The sequence below is a fragment of the Oncorhynchus mykiss genome, chromosome 19 (assembly GCF_057628025.1).
Source record: "Oncorhynchus mykiss isolate SJ-2025 chromosome 19, ASM5762802v1, whole genome shotgun sequence".
In the NCBI taxonomy this organism is placed as follows: Eukaryota; Metazoa; Chordata; class Actinopteri; order Salmoniformes; family Salmonidae; genus Oncorhynchus; species Oncorhynchus mykiss.
Window position 1 is genome coordinate 68,581,339 of NC_143040.1, and position 16,291 is coordinate 68,597,629.

General features: G+C 41.0%; 1 protein-coding gene across 1 annotated transcript; it reads right to left on the minus strand.

Annotated features, from left to right (window-relative positions):
* Nucleotides 1-322: 322 nt before the first annotated feature.
* Nucleotides 323-14,265, minus strand: LOC110498217 (G protein-coupled receptor family C group 6 member A). The gene is made up of 6 exons (XM_090211604.1): nt 12,066-14,265; nt 11,432-11,717; nt 6,417-7,247; nt 3,422-3,631; nt 3,002-3,119; nt 323-2,077 (listed from the first exon to the last, which is right to left on the minus strand). The coding sequence occupies exons 1-6, from the start codon at nt 12,248-12,250 to the stop codon at nt 1,137-1,139; spliced, it is 2,571 nt and encodes an 856-aa protein (XP_090067730.1). The 5' UTR covers nt 12,251-14,265; the 3' UTR covers nt 323-1,136.
* Nucleotides 14,266-16,291: the final 2,026 nt, after the last annotated feature.

Genomic DNA, 16,291 nt, shown 5'->3' on the forward strand with positions numbered 1-16,291 from the left:
CCTGACCGGTTGCATCACTGCCTGGTATGGCAAATGCTCGGCCTTCCGACCGCAAGGCACTACAGAGGGTAGTGCGTACGGCCCAGTACATCACTGGGGCTAAGCTTCCTGCCATCCAGGACCCTAAAAATTGTCAAAGACCCCAGCCACCCCAGTCATAGACTGTTCTCTCTACTACTGCATGGCAACTTTAACCATATCTACATGTACATACTACCTCAATCAGCCTGACTAACTGGTGTCTGTATGTAGCCTCCCTACTTTTATTGCCTCACTACTGTATATAGCCTCTCTACTGTTTTTCACTGTCTTTTTACTGTTGTTTTTATTTCTTTACTTACCGATTGTTCACCTAATACCTTTTTTGCACTATTCGTTAGAGCCTGTAAGTAAGCATTTCACTATAAGGTCTACTACACCTGTTGTATTCGGCACACGTGACAAATAAACTTTGATTTGATATAAATTATAAACAACTACTAATCAGTATAGCATTACTGTATAGCATAGCTAGGGGGACATAATGTATGTACTGTATTCTGGAGAAAAATGATTCCTCTATTGCTTGGGTTCATGTTCCCATAATGCAAATAGGTTTATGCCAAGTTCCATGCTTCCAATAACTATCACTGGTGCTTGACAGTCTTATCATGGGTCACACTGAAAAATTCAGATTGTCCATCTGTAGAGGCTCTTATTATTATTATTATTATTATCTATCCTTCTGCTTCGTCACTTTACCCTGCCTTCATGTACGTATCTACCTCAAATACCTCATTATTATCTATCCTGATGCCTAGTCACTTTACCCTGCCTTCATGTACATATCAACCTCAAATACCTCATTATTATCTATCCTGATGCCTAGTCATTTTACCCTGCCTTCATGTACGTATCTACCTCAAATACCTCATTATTATCTATCCTGATGCCTAGTCACTTTACCCTGCCTTCATGTACGTATCTACCTCAAATACCTCATTATTATTTATCCTGATTCCTAGTCACTTTACCCTGCCTTCATGTACATATCTACCTCAAATACCTTCTTATTATCTATCCTTATGCCTAGTCACTTTACCCTACCTTCATGTACATATCTGCCTCAAATACCTCGTATCGCTACTATCAACAAACTATTTGCTGACAACAGCCATGCCCTTCTTTTCATAGTGTTTCCGGATGTAATTTGTGATGGCATTCTCGTTGTTGAGCTCTTTCCTGAAGAGCATGATGTAGCACTTGGGAGCAAAGTGACAACAGAGGACGCTGTAATTGGACACCAAGATGGCCGCCGCCTCGATGGCCCGCTGGTACTTCCCCGACATGTTGATGTAGACAGGGATGAAGACGATCCAAACCACCAGGAAAATCATCATGCTGATGGAGACAAAACTGGCGTTCTTATACAAATCTGGCAACTGCTTCCCTTTGAACGCAAACAGGAAGCAGACCACTGCCAGCAGGGCAATGTAAGTCAACATGGCGCCAAAGAGCATCTTGGAACCTTTGTTGCACTCCAGAAGGATGGTGGCCTCGTCGAACCTGCTGCTTTCGACCATGAACGGTGGGGCGTAGGTCAGCCACACCACGCACACGGCCACCTGGACCGCCGAGCAGCACGTTACCACGGCGATGGGTCGGTTGAGGCGCTTCAGTGTGTCGCCGACTGTAACCCTCAAATCGAAAGTGAAGCCCACAAAGATCTGGAGCAGGTTGGCCAGGATGCAGGAGACGCAGACAGTGAAGGCCATGCCAAAGAGTGGGAGACCCGCCATGCAGGTGGTCTTTGTTGGCTCCCCCAGGAACATAATGATACAGCAGAAGCAGGCCAGCAGGGACAGCAGCTCCAGGAAGCTGAGGTAGCCTCCAGTGGATTTCACTATGGGTGTTCTTCGATCCACAGCAAACAAAATGGCCACCAGAAGGCTGACAACAATCCCCAAGACATCAAATGAGACCAGAACAGTGGTGAAAGCGTCAGTCCACCCCAGGTACTCAATGGTTTTCATCAAACATCTGTCCATATCTGAGGATGTGTACTCACTTTGTGGATGACAGGCCACGCACTTCTTACCTGAGGGTTGAATCAAATAGACAGTATGTGACATTTGTGATAATAATCATGTACTTGTTTGAGGAGTATGCAGGATATATTTACATGAGGACATTTGGCTTTGAATAGAGTTGTGTGAGAAACAGGCGTTGTCTGGTATTATGACACTATTTGAAGCAGTCCACAGTAACCACACTTATGCAAATTACCTATTTGCTTAGAGACCCAATTTGCCCTCAGAACATCCTCAGTTCATCAGGCCATGGACTCTACAAGGTGTCTAAAGCATTCCACAGGGATGCTGGCCCATGTTGACTCTAATGTTTCACACAGTTGTGTCAAGTTGGCTGGATGTCCTTTGGGTGGTGGACCATTCTTGATGCACACAGAAAACTGTTGAACGTGAAAACCCCAGCAGCGTTGCAGTTCTTGTCGCACAAACCGGTGCGACTGGCACTTACTACAGTAGCCCGTTCAAAGGCACTTAAATATTTTGTCTTGCCCATTCACTCTCTGAATTGCACACACACACAATCCATGTCTCAATTGTATCAAGGCTTAAAAATCCCTGTTTATTAACCTGTCTCCTCCCCTTCATCTACACTGATTGAAGTGTATTTAACAAGTGACATAGCTCTCACCTTGATTCACCTGGTCAGTCTATGTCATGGAAAGACCAGGTGTACTTAATGTTTTGTATACTCAGTGTATACAAAACATTCAACAAAATACAGACTAAACATTTAGACAATAGACTCAACATGCCCTCAGGTCAGTTACAGACCTAAAGTAAAAATAAATTGCGGCCATATAGAACTGTAATCAGATTAGTTGCAAAAATCCCCTCAGACAATGGTATGGAAACTTGCCTGCTTTTGATATTGTCTGATGATTTTTCTATTTACATCAAAATCAATAAGCATCTTGATATTTTACTGTACTTACCACCTCCGGTAGAAATGTATCCACGACTGCAAAGAGAACACTCCTTGCAGCATGAGTTTATCTTTGTAATGAACTCATATCCCGGATTACATGTCTTACAGCAGTTGGCAAAAGTCACCTAAAAAAAAGAGAGAAGATTTTAGGTAGCACTTTACATTGCAGCATGGAATAAAGTAGTAATAATATGGTAATGGTAGAGTAACAACTAATGTCAAGTACACTTCATGTCCAATGCTATCTATTGTGTACTGTAGATCGAGCTCTTTGCCCCAACCTCAAATTAATAGGAGGCTAAGTGAACCCACATCCAAGAATAATGATTAAAGATGGGAAGGCTTACTGTAAAGTTAAGAATACTGATTTAAGATAGGAAGGCTTACTGTAAAGTTAAGAATACTAATTTAAGATAGGAAGGCTTACTGTAACATTTTCGAACTCTCTGATGAGATGCTCTCTGATGCGGATGGGTTCATCAGGCCTATACACTCCGACGGTTATTATCCGATTTTCTGAAACCGACATGTTCCACTCTACGATGTCATATCCTGTAGTAGGGTCACCATCTTCATTGAAAGCTATGTGTGTGGTATTGTCCACTATGAAGTTAACCCGCTTGAGTTCCTCAAGAAGCTGTGGACACAACCAGCTAAATATGAACAGTGGGCAGCATCTTTATAGTTTACTCTGTGGTGTTATGTAGGAGAGATTGTATGTCTAAAATACAGTCAACCCTATGAATCAATCCTAATTAACAACAGTATCACAATAAAAGGTCCATTCAAATATAAGATTATTTTTCTAGAATAACAAAAAGAAAATGTAAATTTCCAGATCCCCAAAGTAGACTAATATCGAGAGGAGTCAAACATCTGCTATCTGAGCAGCAAACCGATCGCTGCAGCTGTACATAGTCCATCGGTATATAGCCCACCCAATTGACCTACCTCATCCCCATACTGTTTATATTTATTTACTTTTCTGCTCTTTTGCACACCAGTATCTCTAACTGTACATGACCATCTGATAATTTATCACTCCAGTGTTAATCTGAAAAATTTTAATTATTCGCCTACCTCCTCATGCCTTTTGCACACAATGTCTATCGACTCTTTTTTTTCTACTGTGTTATTGACTTGTTTATTGTTTACTCCATGTGTAACTCCGTGTTGTTGTCTGTTCACACTGCTATGCTTTATCTTGGCCAGGTCGCAGTTTATAAATGAGAACTTGTTCTCAACTAGCCTATCTGGTTAAATAAAGGTGTTCTCAACTAGCCTACCTGGTTAAATAAAGGTGTTCTCAACTAGCCTATCTGGTTAAATAAAGGTGTTCTCAACTAGCCTACCTGGTTAAATAAAGGTGTTCTCAACTAGCCTACCTGGTTAAATAAAGGTGTTCTCAACTAGCCTACCTGGTTAAATAAAGGTGTTCTCAACTAGCCTACCTGGTTAAATAAAGGTGTTCTCATCTAGCCTACCTGGTTAAATAAAGGTGTTCTCATCTAGCCTACCTGGTTAAATAAAGGTGTTCTCAACTAGCCTACCTGGTTAAATAAAGGTGTTCTCATCTAGCCTACCTGGTTAAATAAAGGTGTTCTCATCTAGCCTACCTGGTTAAATAAAGGTGTTCTCATCTAGCCTACCTGGTTAAATAAAGGTGTTCTCATCTAGCCTACCTGGTTAAATAAAGGTGTTCTCATCTAGCCTACCTGGTTAAATAAAGGTGTTCTCAACTAGCCTACCTGGTTAAATAAAGGTGTTCTCATCTAGCCTACCTGGTTAAATAAAGGTGTTCTCATCTAGCCTACCTGGTTAAATAAAGGTGTTCTCAACTAGCCTACCTGGTTAAATAAAGGTGTTCTCATCTAGCCTACCTGGTTAAATAAAGGTGTTCTCATCTAGCCTACCTGGTTAAATAAAGGTGTTCTCATCTAGCCTACCTGGTTAAATAAAGGTGTTCTCAACTAGCCTACCTGGTTAAATAAAGGTGTTCTCAACTAGCCTACCTGGTTAAATAAAGGTGTTCTCAACTAGCCTACCTGGTTAAATAAAGGTGTTCTCAACTAGCCTACCTGGTTAAATAAAGGTGTTCTCAACTAGTCTACCTGGTTAAATAAAGGTGTTCTCAACTGGCCTACCTGGTTAAATAAAGGTGTTCTCATCTAGCCTACCTGGTTAAATAAAGGTGTTCTCATCTAGCCTACCTGGTTAAATAAAGGTGTTCTCAACTGGCCTACCTGGTTAAATAAAGGTGTTCTCAACTGGCCTACCTGGTTAAATAAAGGTGTTCTCATCTAGCCTACCTGGTTAAATAAAGGTGTTCTCATCTAGCCTACCTGGTTAAATAAAGGTGTTCTCAACTAGCCTACCTGGTTAAATAAAGGTGTTCTCAACTAGCCTACCTGGTTAAATAAAGGTGTTCTCAACTAGCCTACCTGGTTAAATAAAGGTGTTCTCAACTGGCCTACCTGGTTAAATAAAGGTGTTCTCAACTGGCCCACCTGGTTAAATAAAGGTGTTCTCAACTGGCCTACCTGGTTAAATAAAGGTGTTCTCAACTAGCCTACCTGGTTAAATAAAGGTGTTCTGAACTAGCCTGCCTGGTTAAATAAAGGTGTTCTCAACTAGCCTACCTGGTTAAATAAAGGTGTTCTCATCTAGCCTACCTGGTTAAATAAAGGTGTTCTCATCTAGCCTACCTGGTTAAATAAAGGTGTTCTCATCTAGCCTACCTGGTTAAATAAAGGTGTTCTCATCTAGCCTACCTGGTTAAATAAAGGTGTTCTCAACTGGCCTACCTGGTTAAATAAAGGTGTTCTCAACTATCCTACCTGGTTAAATAAAGGTGTTCTCATCTAGCCTACCTGGTTAAATAAAGGTGTTCTCATCTAGCCTACCTGGTTAAATAAAGGTGTTCTCAACTAGCCTACCTGGTTAAATAAAGGTGTTCTCAACTAGCCTACCTGGTTAAATAAAGGTGTTCTCAACTGGCCTACCTGGTTAAATAAAGGTGTTCTCAACTAGCCTACCTGGTTAAATAAAGGTGTTCTCATCTAGCCTACCTGGTTAAATAAAGGTGTTCTCATCTAGCCTACCTGGTTAAATAAAGGTGTTCTCATCTAGCCTACCTGGTTAAATAAAGGTGAAATAAAAATAAATAAAATAAAAGTATGTACAGTATATGCATCAATCTGAAATTAATGGAAAAGATAGACACCGAATACAACGAGGAAATTAGTGCCAATCTTTTCCATTAATTTGGGGCCGAGGCACATAGCTGCGTCTACACTAGCCTACAGATAGTATAGAATCTTTAGAGGTCTGAAAACCAAGACCTATTTTTTGGAACTGATTTTGTAATTAAGTGATTTTAAAGTGTTAGTGATTACGTCAACCCACACAGTGCAGTGGCTTACCTCCCAAACAGCAAAACTGGCATTTCGTTTACACCTTACATTGTCGCAGTTCAGCAGGCTTCTCAGCCCCTGAGCAATGACTTTGACCGCTAGATAGATGTAATAAGACTCATCCTCGTCAATGTACTTCAATAAGCACCTTCTGTCCAGGCATGTCCTTCCACCACTCTCCGACTGGGATTTGGTGTCGGGTAATGTACAGTTCAGCACACTTTCATCTACCAAGGAATCGGGACATGGAGGATAATGACACATAAATTCATGGATAAAGCTGTTATGGGCTTTACTTTGGAACATAGAGTCACGGACGTACTCATGAAAACCCGGCACCTTGTTTCTCTTTGGAATGAATCCAAATACCCTCCCAACCTTTTGAATATCGGCCATTTCAGAAAGCTCCTTGTTGGTGGCCCAAGTGTCACATGCAATCCAAATTCTGCTGATCCCCATTCTAAGGACCTCTTTGAGGATGATCCTAACATTCAATTCAGCTGTGAAAATGACAATGGCCTCGGCAGACGAATTGCGAATCTTTGACATGAGCATGGCCAATTCTGTTTGTCTTCTGGTCTCGTTGAGTAAAAAGTTTGCTGATAGGATCTCCTTGAAGTCCACACACAGTTTCCTGTCATTGAAGTGATCGATCAGCCTCTCGGCGCCATACTTGCCGAACTCATCGTCACTGCCTATCACTCCCACGCTCTCCCAGGCGAGATGCTTCACCAACTCAGCGATCGCAATGGTCTGATGCTCATCACTGGAGACCGTTCGCAGAAACGAGGGGAACTTGCACTTCCTACTGAGCAACTCACTTGTTGATGAATAACTGATCTGCAAAAATAAGGAACAAAGCATTGAACAGCACTAGAGCAGAAGTTACAGTGACAATTGGTCATTATGTATTCCCACTTGAAATTAAACCTAACTTATAAAGGCTTTATAGAGCATTGAATGCTTTATGGAGCATTAAAGGCTTTATAGCGCATTAATAACGGCTTTATGGAGCATTAACGGCTCTACAGAGCATTAATAAAGACTTAATAGAGCATTAATAAAGGCTTTATAGAGCACTCATAAAGGCTATTAAGATTATTTACGTTTTCATAAGTACAACGCAGACTCTTCATAAATCATTTATAAGCAAAGTTATACTCCATGAAGGGTTAGGGTTAGTCACTACATCAAGGGTTAGTCACTAGATAACGGTTAGGGTTAGTCACTAGATAACGGTTAGGGTTAGTCACTACATCAAGGGTTAGTCACTAGATAACGGTTAGGGTTAGTCACTAGATAACGGTTAGGGTTAGTCACTACATCAAGGGTTAGTCACTAGATAACGGTTAGGGTTAGTCACTAGATAACGGTTAGGGTTAGTCACTACATCAAGGGTTAGTCACTACATCAAGGGTTAGTCACTACATCAAGGGTTAGTCACTATATAAAGGGTTAGTCACTACATCAAGGGTTAGTCACTATATAAAGGGTTAGTCACTACATCAAGGGTTAGTCACTACATCAAGGGTTAGTCACTACATCAAGGGTTAGTCACTACATCAAGGGTTAGTCACTACATCAAGGGTTAGTCACTACATCAAGGGTTAGTCACTACATCAAGGGTTAGTCACTACATCAAGGGTTAGTCACTATATAAAGGGTTAGTCACTACATCAAGGGTTAGTCACTATATAAAGGGTTAGTCACTACATCAAGGGTTAGTCACTATATAAAGGGTTAGTCACTACATCAAGGGTTAGTCACTATATAAAGGGTTAGTCACTACATCAAGGGTTAGTCACTATATAAAGGGTTAGTCACTACATCAAGGGTTAGTCACTACATCAAGGGTTAGTCACTACATCAAGGGTTAGTCACTATATAAAGGGTTAGTCACTATATAAAGGGTTAGTCACTATATAAAGGGTTAGTCACTAGATAAAGGGTTAGTCACTAGATAAAGGGTTAGTCACTACATAAAGGGTTAGTCACTATATAAAGGGTTAGTCACTACATCAAGGGTTAGTCACTATATAAAGGGTTAGTCACTATATAAAGGGTTAGTCACTATATAAAGGGTTAGTCACTACATCAAGGGTTAGTCACTACATCAAGGGTTAGTCACTACATCAAGGGTTAGTCACTATATAAAGGGTTAGTCACTATATAAAGGGTTAGTCACTACATCAAGGGTTAGTCACTACATCAAGGGTTAGTCACTATATAAAGGGTTAGTCACTATATAAAGGGTTAGTCACTATATAAAGGGTTAGTCACTACATCAAGGGTTAGTCACTACATCAAGGGTTAGTCACTACATCAAGGGTTAGTCACTATATAAAGGGTTAGTCACTATATAAAGGGTTAGTCACTATATAAAGGGTTAGTCACTACATCAAGGGTTAGTCACTACATCAAGGGTTAGTCACTACATCAAGGGTTAGTCACTATATAAAGGATTAGTCACTAGATAAAGGGTTAGTCACTAGATAAAGGGTTAGTCACTAGATAAAGGGTTAGTCACTACATCAAGGGTTAGTCACTACATCAAGGGTTAGTCACTAGATAAAGGGTTAGGGTTAGTCACTACATCAAGGGTTGGTCGCTAGATAAAGGGTTAGTCACTAGATAGAGGGTTAGGGTTAGTCACTAGATAAAGGGTTAGGTTTAGTCACTATATAAAGGGTTAGTCACTATATAAAGGGTTAGTCACTATATAAAGGGTTAGTCACTACATCAAGGGTGAGTCACAACATCAAGGGTTAGTCAGTACATCAAGGGTTAGTCACTATATAAAGGGTTAGTCACTACATCAAGGGTTAGTCACTACATCAAGGGTTAGTCACTAGATAAAGGGTTAGTCACTAGATAAAGGGTTAGTCACTATATGAAGGGTTAGTCACTAGATAAAGGGTTAGTCACTAGATAAAGGGTTAGTCACTAGATAAAGGGTTAGTCACTACATCAAGGGTTAGTCACTACATCAAGGGTTAGTCACTACATCAAGGGTTAGTCACTACATAAAGGGTTAGTCACTAGATAAAGGGTTAGGGTTAGTCACTACATCAAGGGTTGGTCACTAGATAAAGGGTTAGTCACTAGATAGAGGGTTAGGGTTAGTCACTAGATAAAGGGTTAGGTTTAGTCACTATATAAAGGGTTAGGGTTAGTCACTACATCAAGGGTTGGTCACTAGATAAAGGGTTAGTCACTAGATAGAGGGTTAGGGTTAGTCACTAGATAAAGGGTTAGGGTTAGTCACTACATCAAGGGTTGGTCACTAGATAAAGGGTTAGTCACTAGATAGAGGGTTAGGTTTAGTCACTATATAAAGGGTTAGGGTTAGTCACTAGATAACGGTTACGGTTAGTCACTAGATAAAGGGTTAGGGTTAGTCACTACATCAAGGGTTGGTCACTAGATAAAGGGTTAGGGTTAGTCACTACATTGAGGGTTAGGGTTAGTCACTATATAAAGGGTTAGTCACTACATTGAGGGTTAGTCACTAGATAAAGGGTTAGGGTTAGTCACTACATCGTGGGTTAGTCACTACATAAAGGGTTAGTCACTAGATAACGGTTAGGGTTAGTCACTATATAAAGGGTTGGTCACTAGATAACGGTTAGGGTTAGTCACTAGATAACGGTTAGGGTTAGTCACTAGATAACGGTTAGGGTTAGTCACTAGATAACGGTTAGGGTTAGTCACTAGATAACGGTTAGGGTTAGTCACTAGATAACAGGTTAGGGTTAGTCACTAGATAAAGGGTTAGGGTTAGTCACTACATCAAGGGTTGGTCACTAGATAACGGTTAGGGTTAGTCACTAGATAACGGTTAGGGTTAGTCACTAGATAACGGTTAGGGTTAGTCACTAGATAACGGTTAGGGTTAGTCACTAGATAACGGTTAGGGTTAGTCACTAGATAACAGGTTAGGGTTAGTCACTAGATAAAGGGTTAGGGTTAGTCACTAGATAAAGGGTTAGGGTTAGTCACTAGATAAAGGGTTAGGGTTAGTCACTAGATAAAAGGTTAGGGTTAGTCACTAGATAAAGGGTTAGTCACTAGATAAAGGGTTAGGGTTAGTCACTAGATAAAAGCTTAGGGTTAGTCACTAGATAAAGGTTTAGTCACTACATCAAGGGTTAGTCACTACATCAAGAGTTAGTCACTACATCAAGGGTTAGGGTTAGTCACTACATCAAGGGTTAGGGTTAGTCACTACATGAAAAGTTAGGGTTAGTCACTACATGAAAGGTTAGGGTTAGTCACTACATCAAAGGTTAGGGTTAGTCACTAGATAACGGTTAGGGTTAGTCACTAGATAACGGTTAGGGTTAGTCACTAGATAACGGTTAGGGTTAGTCACTAGATAACAGGTTAGGGTTAGTCACTAGATAACGGTTAGGGTTAGTCACTAGATAACGGTTAGGGTTAGTCACTAGATAACGGTTAGGGTTAGTCACTAGATAACGGTTAGGGTTAGTCACTAGATAACGGTTAGGGTTAGTCACTAGATAACAGGTTAGGGTTAGTCACTAGATAAAGGGTTAGGGTTAGTCACTAGATAAAGGGTTAGGGTTAGTCACTAGATAAAGGGTTAGGGTTAGTCACTAGATAACGGTTAGGGTTAGTCACTAGATAACAGGTTAGGGTTAGTCACTAGATAAAGGGTTAGGGTTAGTCACTAGATAAAGGGTTAGGGTTAGTCACTAGATAAAGGGTTAGGGTTAGTCACTAGATAAAAGGTTAGGGTTAGTCACTAGATAAAGGGTTAGTCACTAGATAAAGGGTTTGGGTTAGTCACTAGATAAAAGCTTAGGGTTAGTCACTAGATAAAGGTTTAGTCACTACATCAAGGGTTAGTCACTACATCAAGGGTTAGGGTTAGTCACTACATCAAGGGTTAGGGTTAGTCACTACATGAAAAGTTAGGGTTAGTCACTACATGAAAGGTTAGGGTTAGTCACTACATCAAAGGTTAGGGTTAGTCACTACATCAAAGGTTAGGGTTAGCATACCTGAGCCACTAAAGGTAGAGCTAGTAGACGGGCAACAGCTATTGACTTCTCCGAATACCTCTCCCCAATTACCACTTTAACATGTGGTGTGGTTACATTAGGCTCCACCCCCTGCCCCTGGATGTCCTCCATCATGCTCAGTGTTGCTCTGATGGCATTTGTTACATCCCCACAGGTGTCGTATATTTCGTATCCGACACTCACATTGGGCAACATCTGAGACCTGTTTATCTCTTGGATGGCATAAATCATCACTTGCGATCGGAGAAACATCTGCACGTCGTAACTGCAAACATCATACAATTAGAATGGTTTGGAATAGCGTACTGTACGTTCTAGTTGCAGTCTTCTAGTTACATAGCATTCTAGTTACATAGCATTCTAGTTACATAGCATTCTGGTTACATAGCATTCTAGTTGCAGTCTTCTAGTTACATAGCATTCTAGTTGCAGTCTTCTAGTTACATAGCATTCTAGTTACATAGCATTCTAGTTACATAGCATGCTACAGTAGTTGCACTTCTAATTACATGGAATTCTAGTTAATAGCATTCTAGTTGACAGCAAAGTACACATTACCTACAAAGACACAACACTTATTGATGACGCTCATTGATGTTCACTGTATACTCACTCAATGCATGTCTTTTGCGGAGGAATCGTGGATCCATTAGTTTTCACCTGCAGGTAAACAGGAAAAAGTCCACCCACAACAATGTCCCCAGGGACATAAATATGACGAGGATTGTTGTTGACTGAACAAGAAGGTCCCGAGACTATTGAGGTTACAGTCACAATTAAGAGCAACAAGACCCACATTGTGTATTTACTGTAGACTGGTGCTGAGGTCCTGTCTGTGTAATAACTCTGTGTCACTCCCTGTCTATTGAAGACCTGTATATGACAGAGGAAGTTTGAATATTTGCATACAGACTACAAAACAGAATTCAGAGTAACAGCATTGTCTGGTTTTTTTTACCTTTATTTTACTAGGCAAGTCAGTTAAGAACAAATTCTTATTTTCAATGACGGCCTAGGAACAGTGGGTTAACTGCCTGTTCAGGGGCAGAACGACAGATTTGTACCTTGTCAGCTCGGGGATTTGAACTTGCAACCTTTCGCTTACTAGTCGCTTACTAGTCGCTTACTAGTCCAATGCTCACTAGGCTACCCTGCCGTGCTCTAACCACTAGGCTGCCCTACTTTCTAATTAAGGCAATGAAATTAATGTGTAGTTCTTATCTATGAAGATGAAAGGAAACCAAACACTTGTAGAATAAAACCCACCAATTTATAATAGTATTAATGATGTATTCTTTAGGTTCTCAATATGAAACTTCTGGTTTGTGGTTTGTTTACAACCATTGTCATTTTCTAAGCACTCGTATTCAGTTTTTTGAGGGGGCTTTCTAGACACAATCCAACAGGATAATTGCCTTGTTCAAGGGCACAGCGGCAGTCGGTTTGGAATCGGACACCAGTATCCCCTCAAATGCCAGTTGAGTGTGTCAGTGTGTTATTCTTTTAGTACTGTAGCAAGATGACTTTGAAAAGATTAAAGAGGGACTTGACTTGCAGGATCCGGGTAGAAGTAAATGTTTTAATACAGAGTTTTGGGGTACAATGGCGTAAATAATGTGTGCCTCGGCTATCTTCCAGTGACTGTGTCTGTTGGAGCTGCTGGCACTGTCACATGAACCAATGGCTGGAAACACTTGCCTGGAAAACAAAGATAGAGGAGAGACAGTAGCACAGCTACCGCAGGCCATCTGAGTAGTGACAGCTGGTTTGTCTGTGACCAATCCTCGTCTGGCATGGTTGGAGATGCTTACGCTAAGGGAGATTTGCAGTAACTCAAGAGACAGGAGTAGTTGTCATTCTTACACGTCATTCCACCATAACAGCTCTTCAGAGCACCCGGTTAAATAGTGTTTAGGAGTGCTTCTCCATGGTAAAAATAGTAAGAAATAGATGTCATTGTTGTATTTTTGGGGGATTGTGTTTAATTTACCTTAATCTTAAATAGAAATACTGAACTATTTTAACATGGTTTATTTTAAGCTAATTTCCCTATGGCGGACAGAACGTGTTGCTACATTACACTGACTAACGTTTTCACCACAATAACTACAGGAAATACACATCCCTTTTTACTTCAGATTAGTGATGTTTGTATAAAAGTTTACAGTCGTCACAATCTCACGAAATCGATTGCTTAAAACAGATCAATATATTTGGTTTAGCTCGTGTTTTTCTCATGTGCACCTGTCTGTAGATGATCTTTGAACTCCGCTGTGATTTTCAGACCATGGAGGCAATCTTTTAAATTTTTTAATTTTACGGCTCCTCGTATTAATGTTTTTAAGCTATCATTCAAATGAAAACCGACCCCTGTTTGTCACGTATCCACCCCCAGGCTGCCCTGCATCACGCACACCTGCCTTCCCTTGTCACGCACGTCAGTGTTGTTGGACTCACCCATGATCTATTTATTTCCTTCCCTATATTTGTCCGTTCCCCAGCTCTGTATTGATTGTCTTTTGTCTCTGTTCCTGTCTCGTGTCATATCCGTTATTTAGTAAATGTTTGACTCCCGTACCTGCTTCGTCTCAGCCAGATCGACAGTTTTTGTTCGCCCAGCCGGTACAGGAGTTTTTTTGTTTTGTTTTGTTGGTGACGTCGGGGTGCATTCCGCCACGGATGGAACCGGGGGTACCTAAGCCAGCCCGTCGGGCATCCACGCCCTGGCTGGCCCGAGAGGTTTCCTTGCCTCTGTCAGCTCCGCGGCATCCCATCCCTCATCACGCACCACCGGATCATCGAGCTTCCTCTCTGCAGCGGGATCGTCAGGCTCCCATGCCTCAGCCAACTCGCCAGGCTCTTACGCTCCTGCCGGTTCGTCGGGCTTCCACGCCTCAACCGGCTGGCCCAGCGCCCATGTCTCGGCTGGTTCGCCCAGGTGGTAGGCCGGGTGGTGCCCTACGGTCACGTCTGCTCCCGCAGTACCCATGAACACAAGTTTGACACATGAGTGTGTCGGGAGTAATTTTTATGCCTTCGTCTTCAAAATATCACAGCTTATTTCAGCATATTGATTATGAATTTAGACATTTAAAACCAGTGTTTTGACACTCGGCTATAACTCAAAATACACGACAACAGAATATAAACGGTAATTGTAACAATTTTTCAACAGCATTCTATTTAATCCAGTAAAAACTACTGAATGAGCCCAAAACATGTGGTATGATTTATTGATTTTGATGATATTATTGAAATCGTGAAAATACGTTTGTCTTGCCTGTCAGAACTCGTAAACTACAACACAACATGTCAATCTAACATACATGCTACTGTATATTCACAATTACCAAAGTTTGAAACCGTAAATGAATCAATTTATAACTATATTCCAAAATGAGTTTACCAAAGTTGAGAGTTAACTATTGAACAAGAACCGATCAACTCAGATTTAGATTAGAGAGCCGCTTTCTTGTCGATTCAGTGTGACAGCCTTCTCACCCGCACTTAAAACGCGCACAGAGGCTCAAGGTCATCCACACACTAGTGCTGAGCGATTAGTGTTTTTGAGGTCACTTCACGTTTCAGTTCGATAAAAAAAAAATCACTGTTTTCAATTTCGCAAATGTTTTAAAACTTTAAATGCGTTATGAAATAATGACATGAAAATGATTTTAGGGCAGGTTGTCAGCTCTATCTGCCCGGACGCTAACTGCCAATCATGATAAGCACCCGGCCCGTTAGAGTAAGTTCGAGATTTCCCCGTCTGCCCTTACGCTAACTCACCAAGACCACCCAACCTGTCTATTAGGTTAGGTTCAAAACAAAGAAATCAAAACGTCTTACCTGCGTGAACATCTGTAGGAGGATTTTAAAGAGTCGTTTTTTGGTAAACTCCGTTCCCTTCTTTGTCAATTACACACGCTGTGCTGTTCATCAGTCTCTTCCTATCACGAGACAATTTATAATATTGTCACCCATCAGACTATTGTCAATTTAGACTACATCTATAAATATGATGGGCCAGTGGTCGCTCAGACCTTCTGGGGGGACTGTGAAACTGTGGATGCCACTGATAGACTTATTTAGAAAAATGTCAAGGACGGAGGTGGACATGACTTTAAAATTGTAACGACATGAACATTTTAAATATGTTCCAAAGACATCGGCAGCTGTTCTAGCGTTAAACAATTGCAGCCATGGTTGCCAATTGGTTGTCAACAGCCTTTTGGCTATTGTAGTCTTTTGACTGTTAACAAACCGGAATCTCTAAAGTTGTCAGAAGTGAGGCATGCAGCATGCAACTAACTGTGCCAGCGCCTGACCTAAAACCAACCCGTGATCTTACCGCATTTGACCACTTCCTCTTTTTGCTGTTTAACAGGAAACCAGACTTCTAGGAAACCAGTTTAAGCAAAGATTGTCTATTAAATTGACAAGACAGTCAAGTAACCGCTCTAAATATGGAAATACATGTCCTCAGATGGAAGACAGGCAGGAGAAGGCGAGATCAGGTGGGACTATTCTAGCCAATGAGAGGACAGATACGTGTGTGAACAGCAGGCCATGGAGATAGACACTGTATATAGACATAAGAGGACATTTGAAATATATTTAATATTTTTTTACTTTTGTGAGTGTAAATGTTCATTTTTGTTTGTATTTCACTGTTGTTTATCAATTTCACTTGCTTTGGCAATGTAAACATGTTTCCCATGCCTATAAAGCCCCTTAAATGGAAAATTGAATTGATAGAGGGCTCATCTTTTTGTATCTGTGCCATTATAGTGTCTGACAATATGGGCAGCGTCATTGAGGCTATCTCCATTTTTAAAGAAG

Bases quoted from the DNA above. Each gene is read 5' to 3' on its own strand.
- LOC110498217 (XM_090211604.1), bottom strand. From the start codon at position 12,250: ATGTGGGTCTTGTTGCTCTTAATTGTGACTGTAACCTCAATAGTCTCG. The intron at 3,632-6,416 runs GTAAGCCACTGC...TTGTGTCCACAG, and splicing joins CCAGTTTTGCTGTTTGGGAG to CTTCTTGAGGAACTCAAGCG. The intron at 3,120-3,421 runs GTAAGCCTTCCT...TCTTTTTTTTAG, and splicing joins GAGAGTTCGAAAATGTTACA to GTGACTTTTGCCAACTGCTG.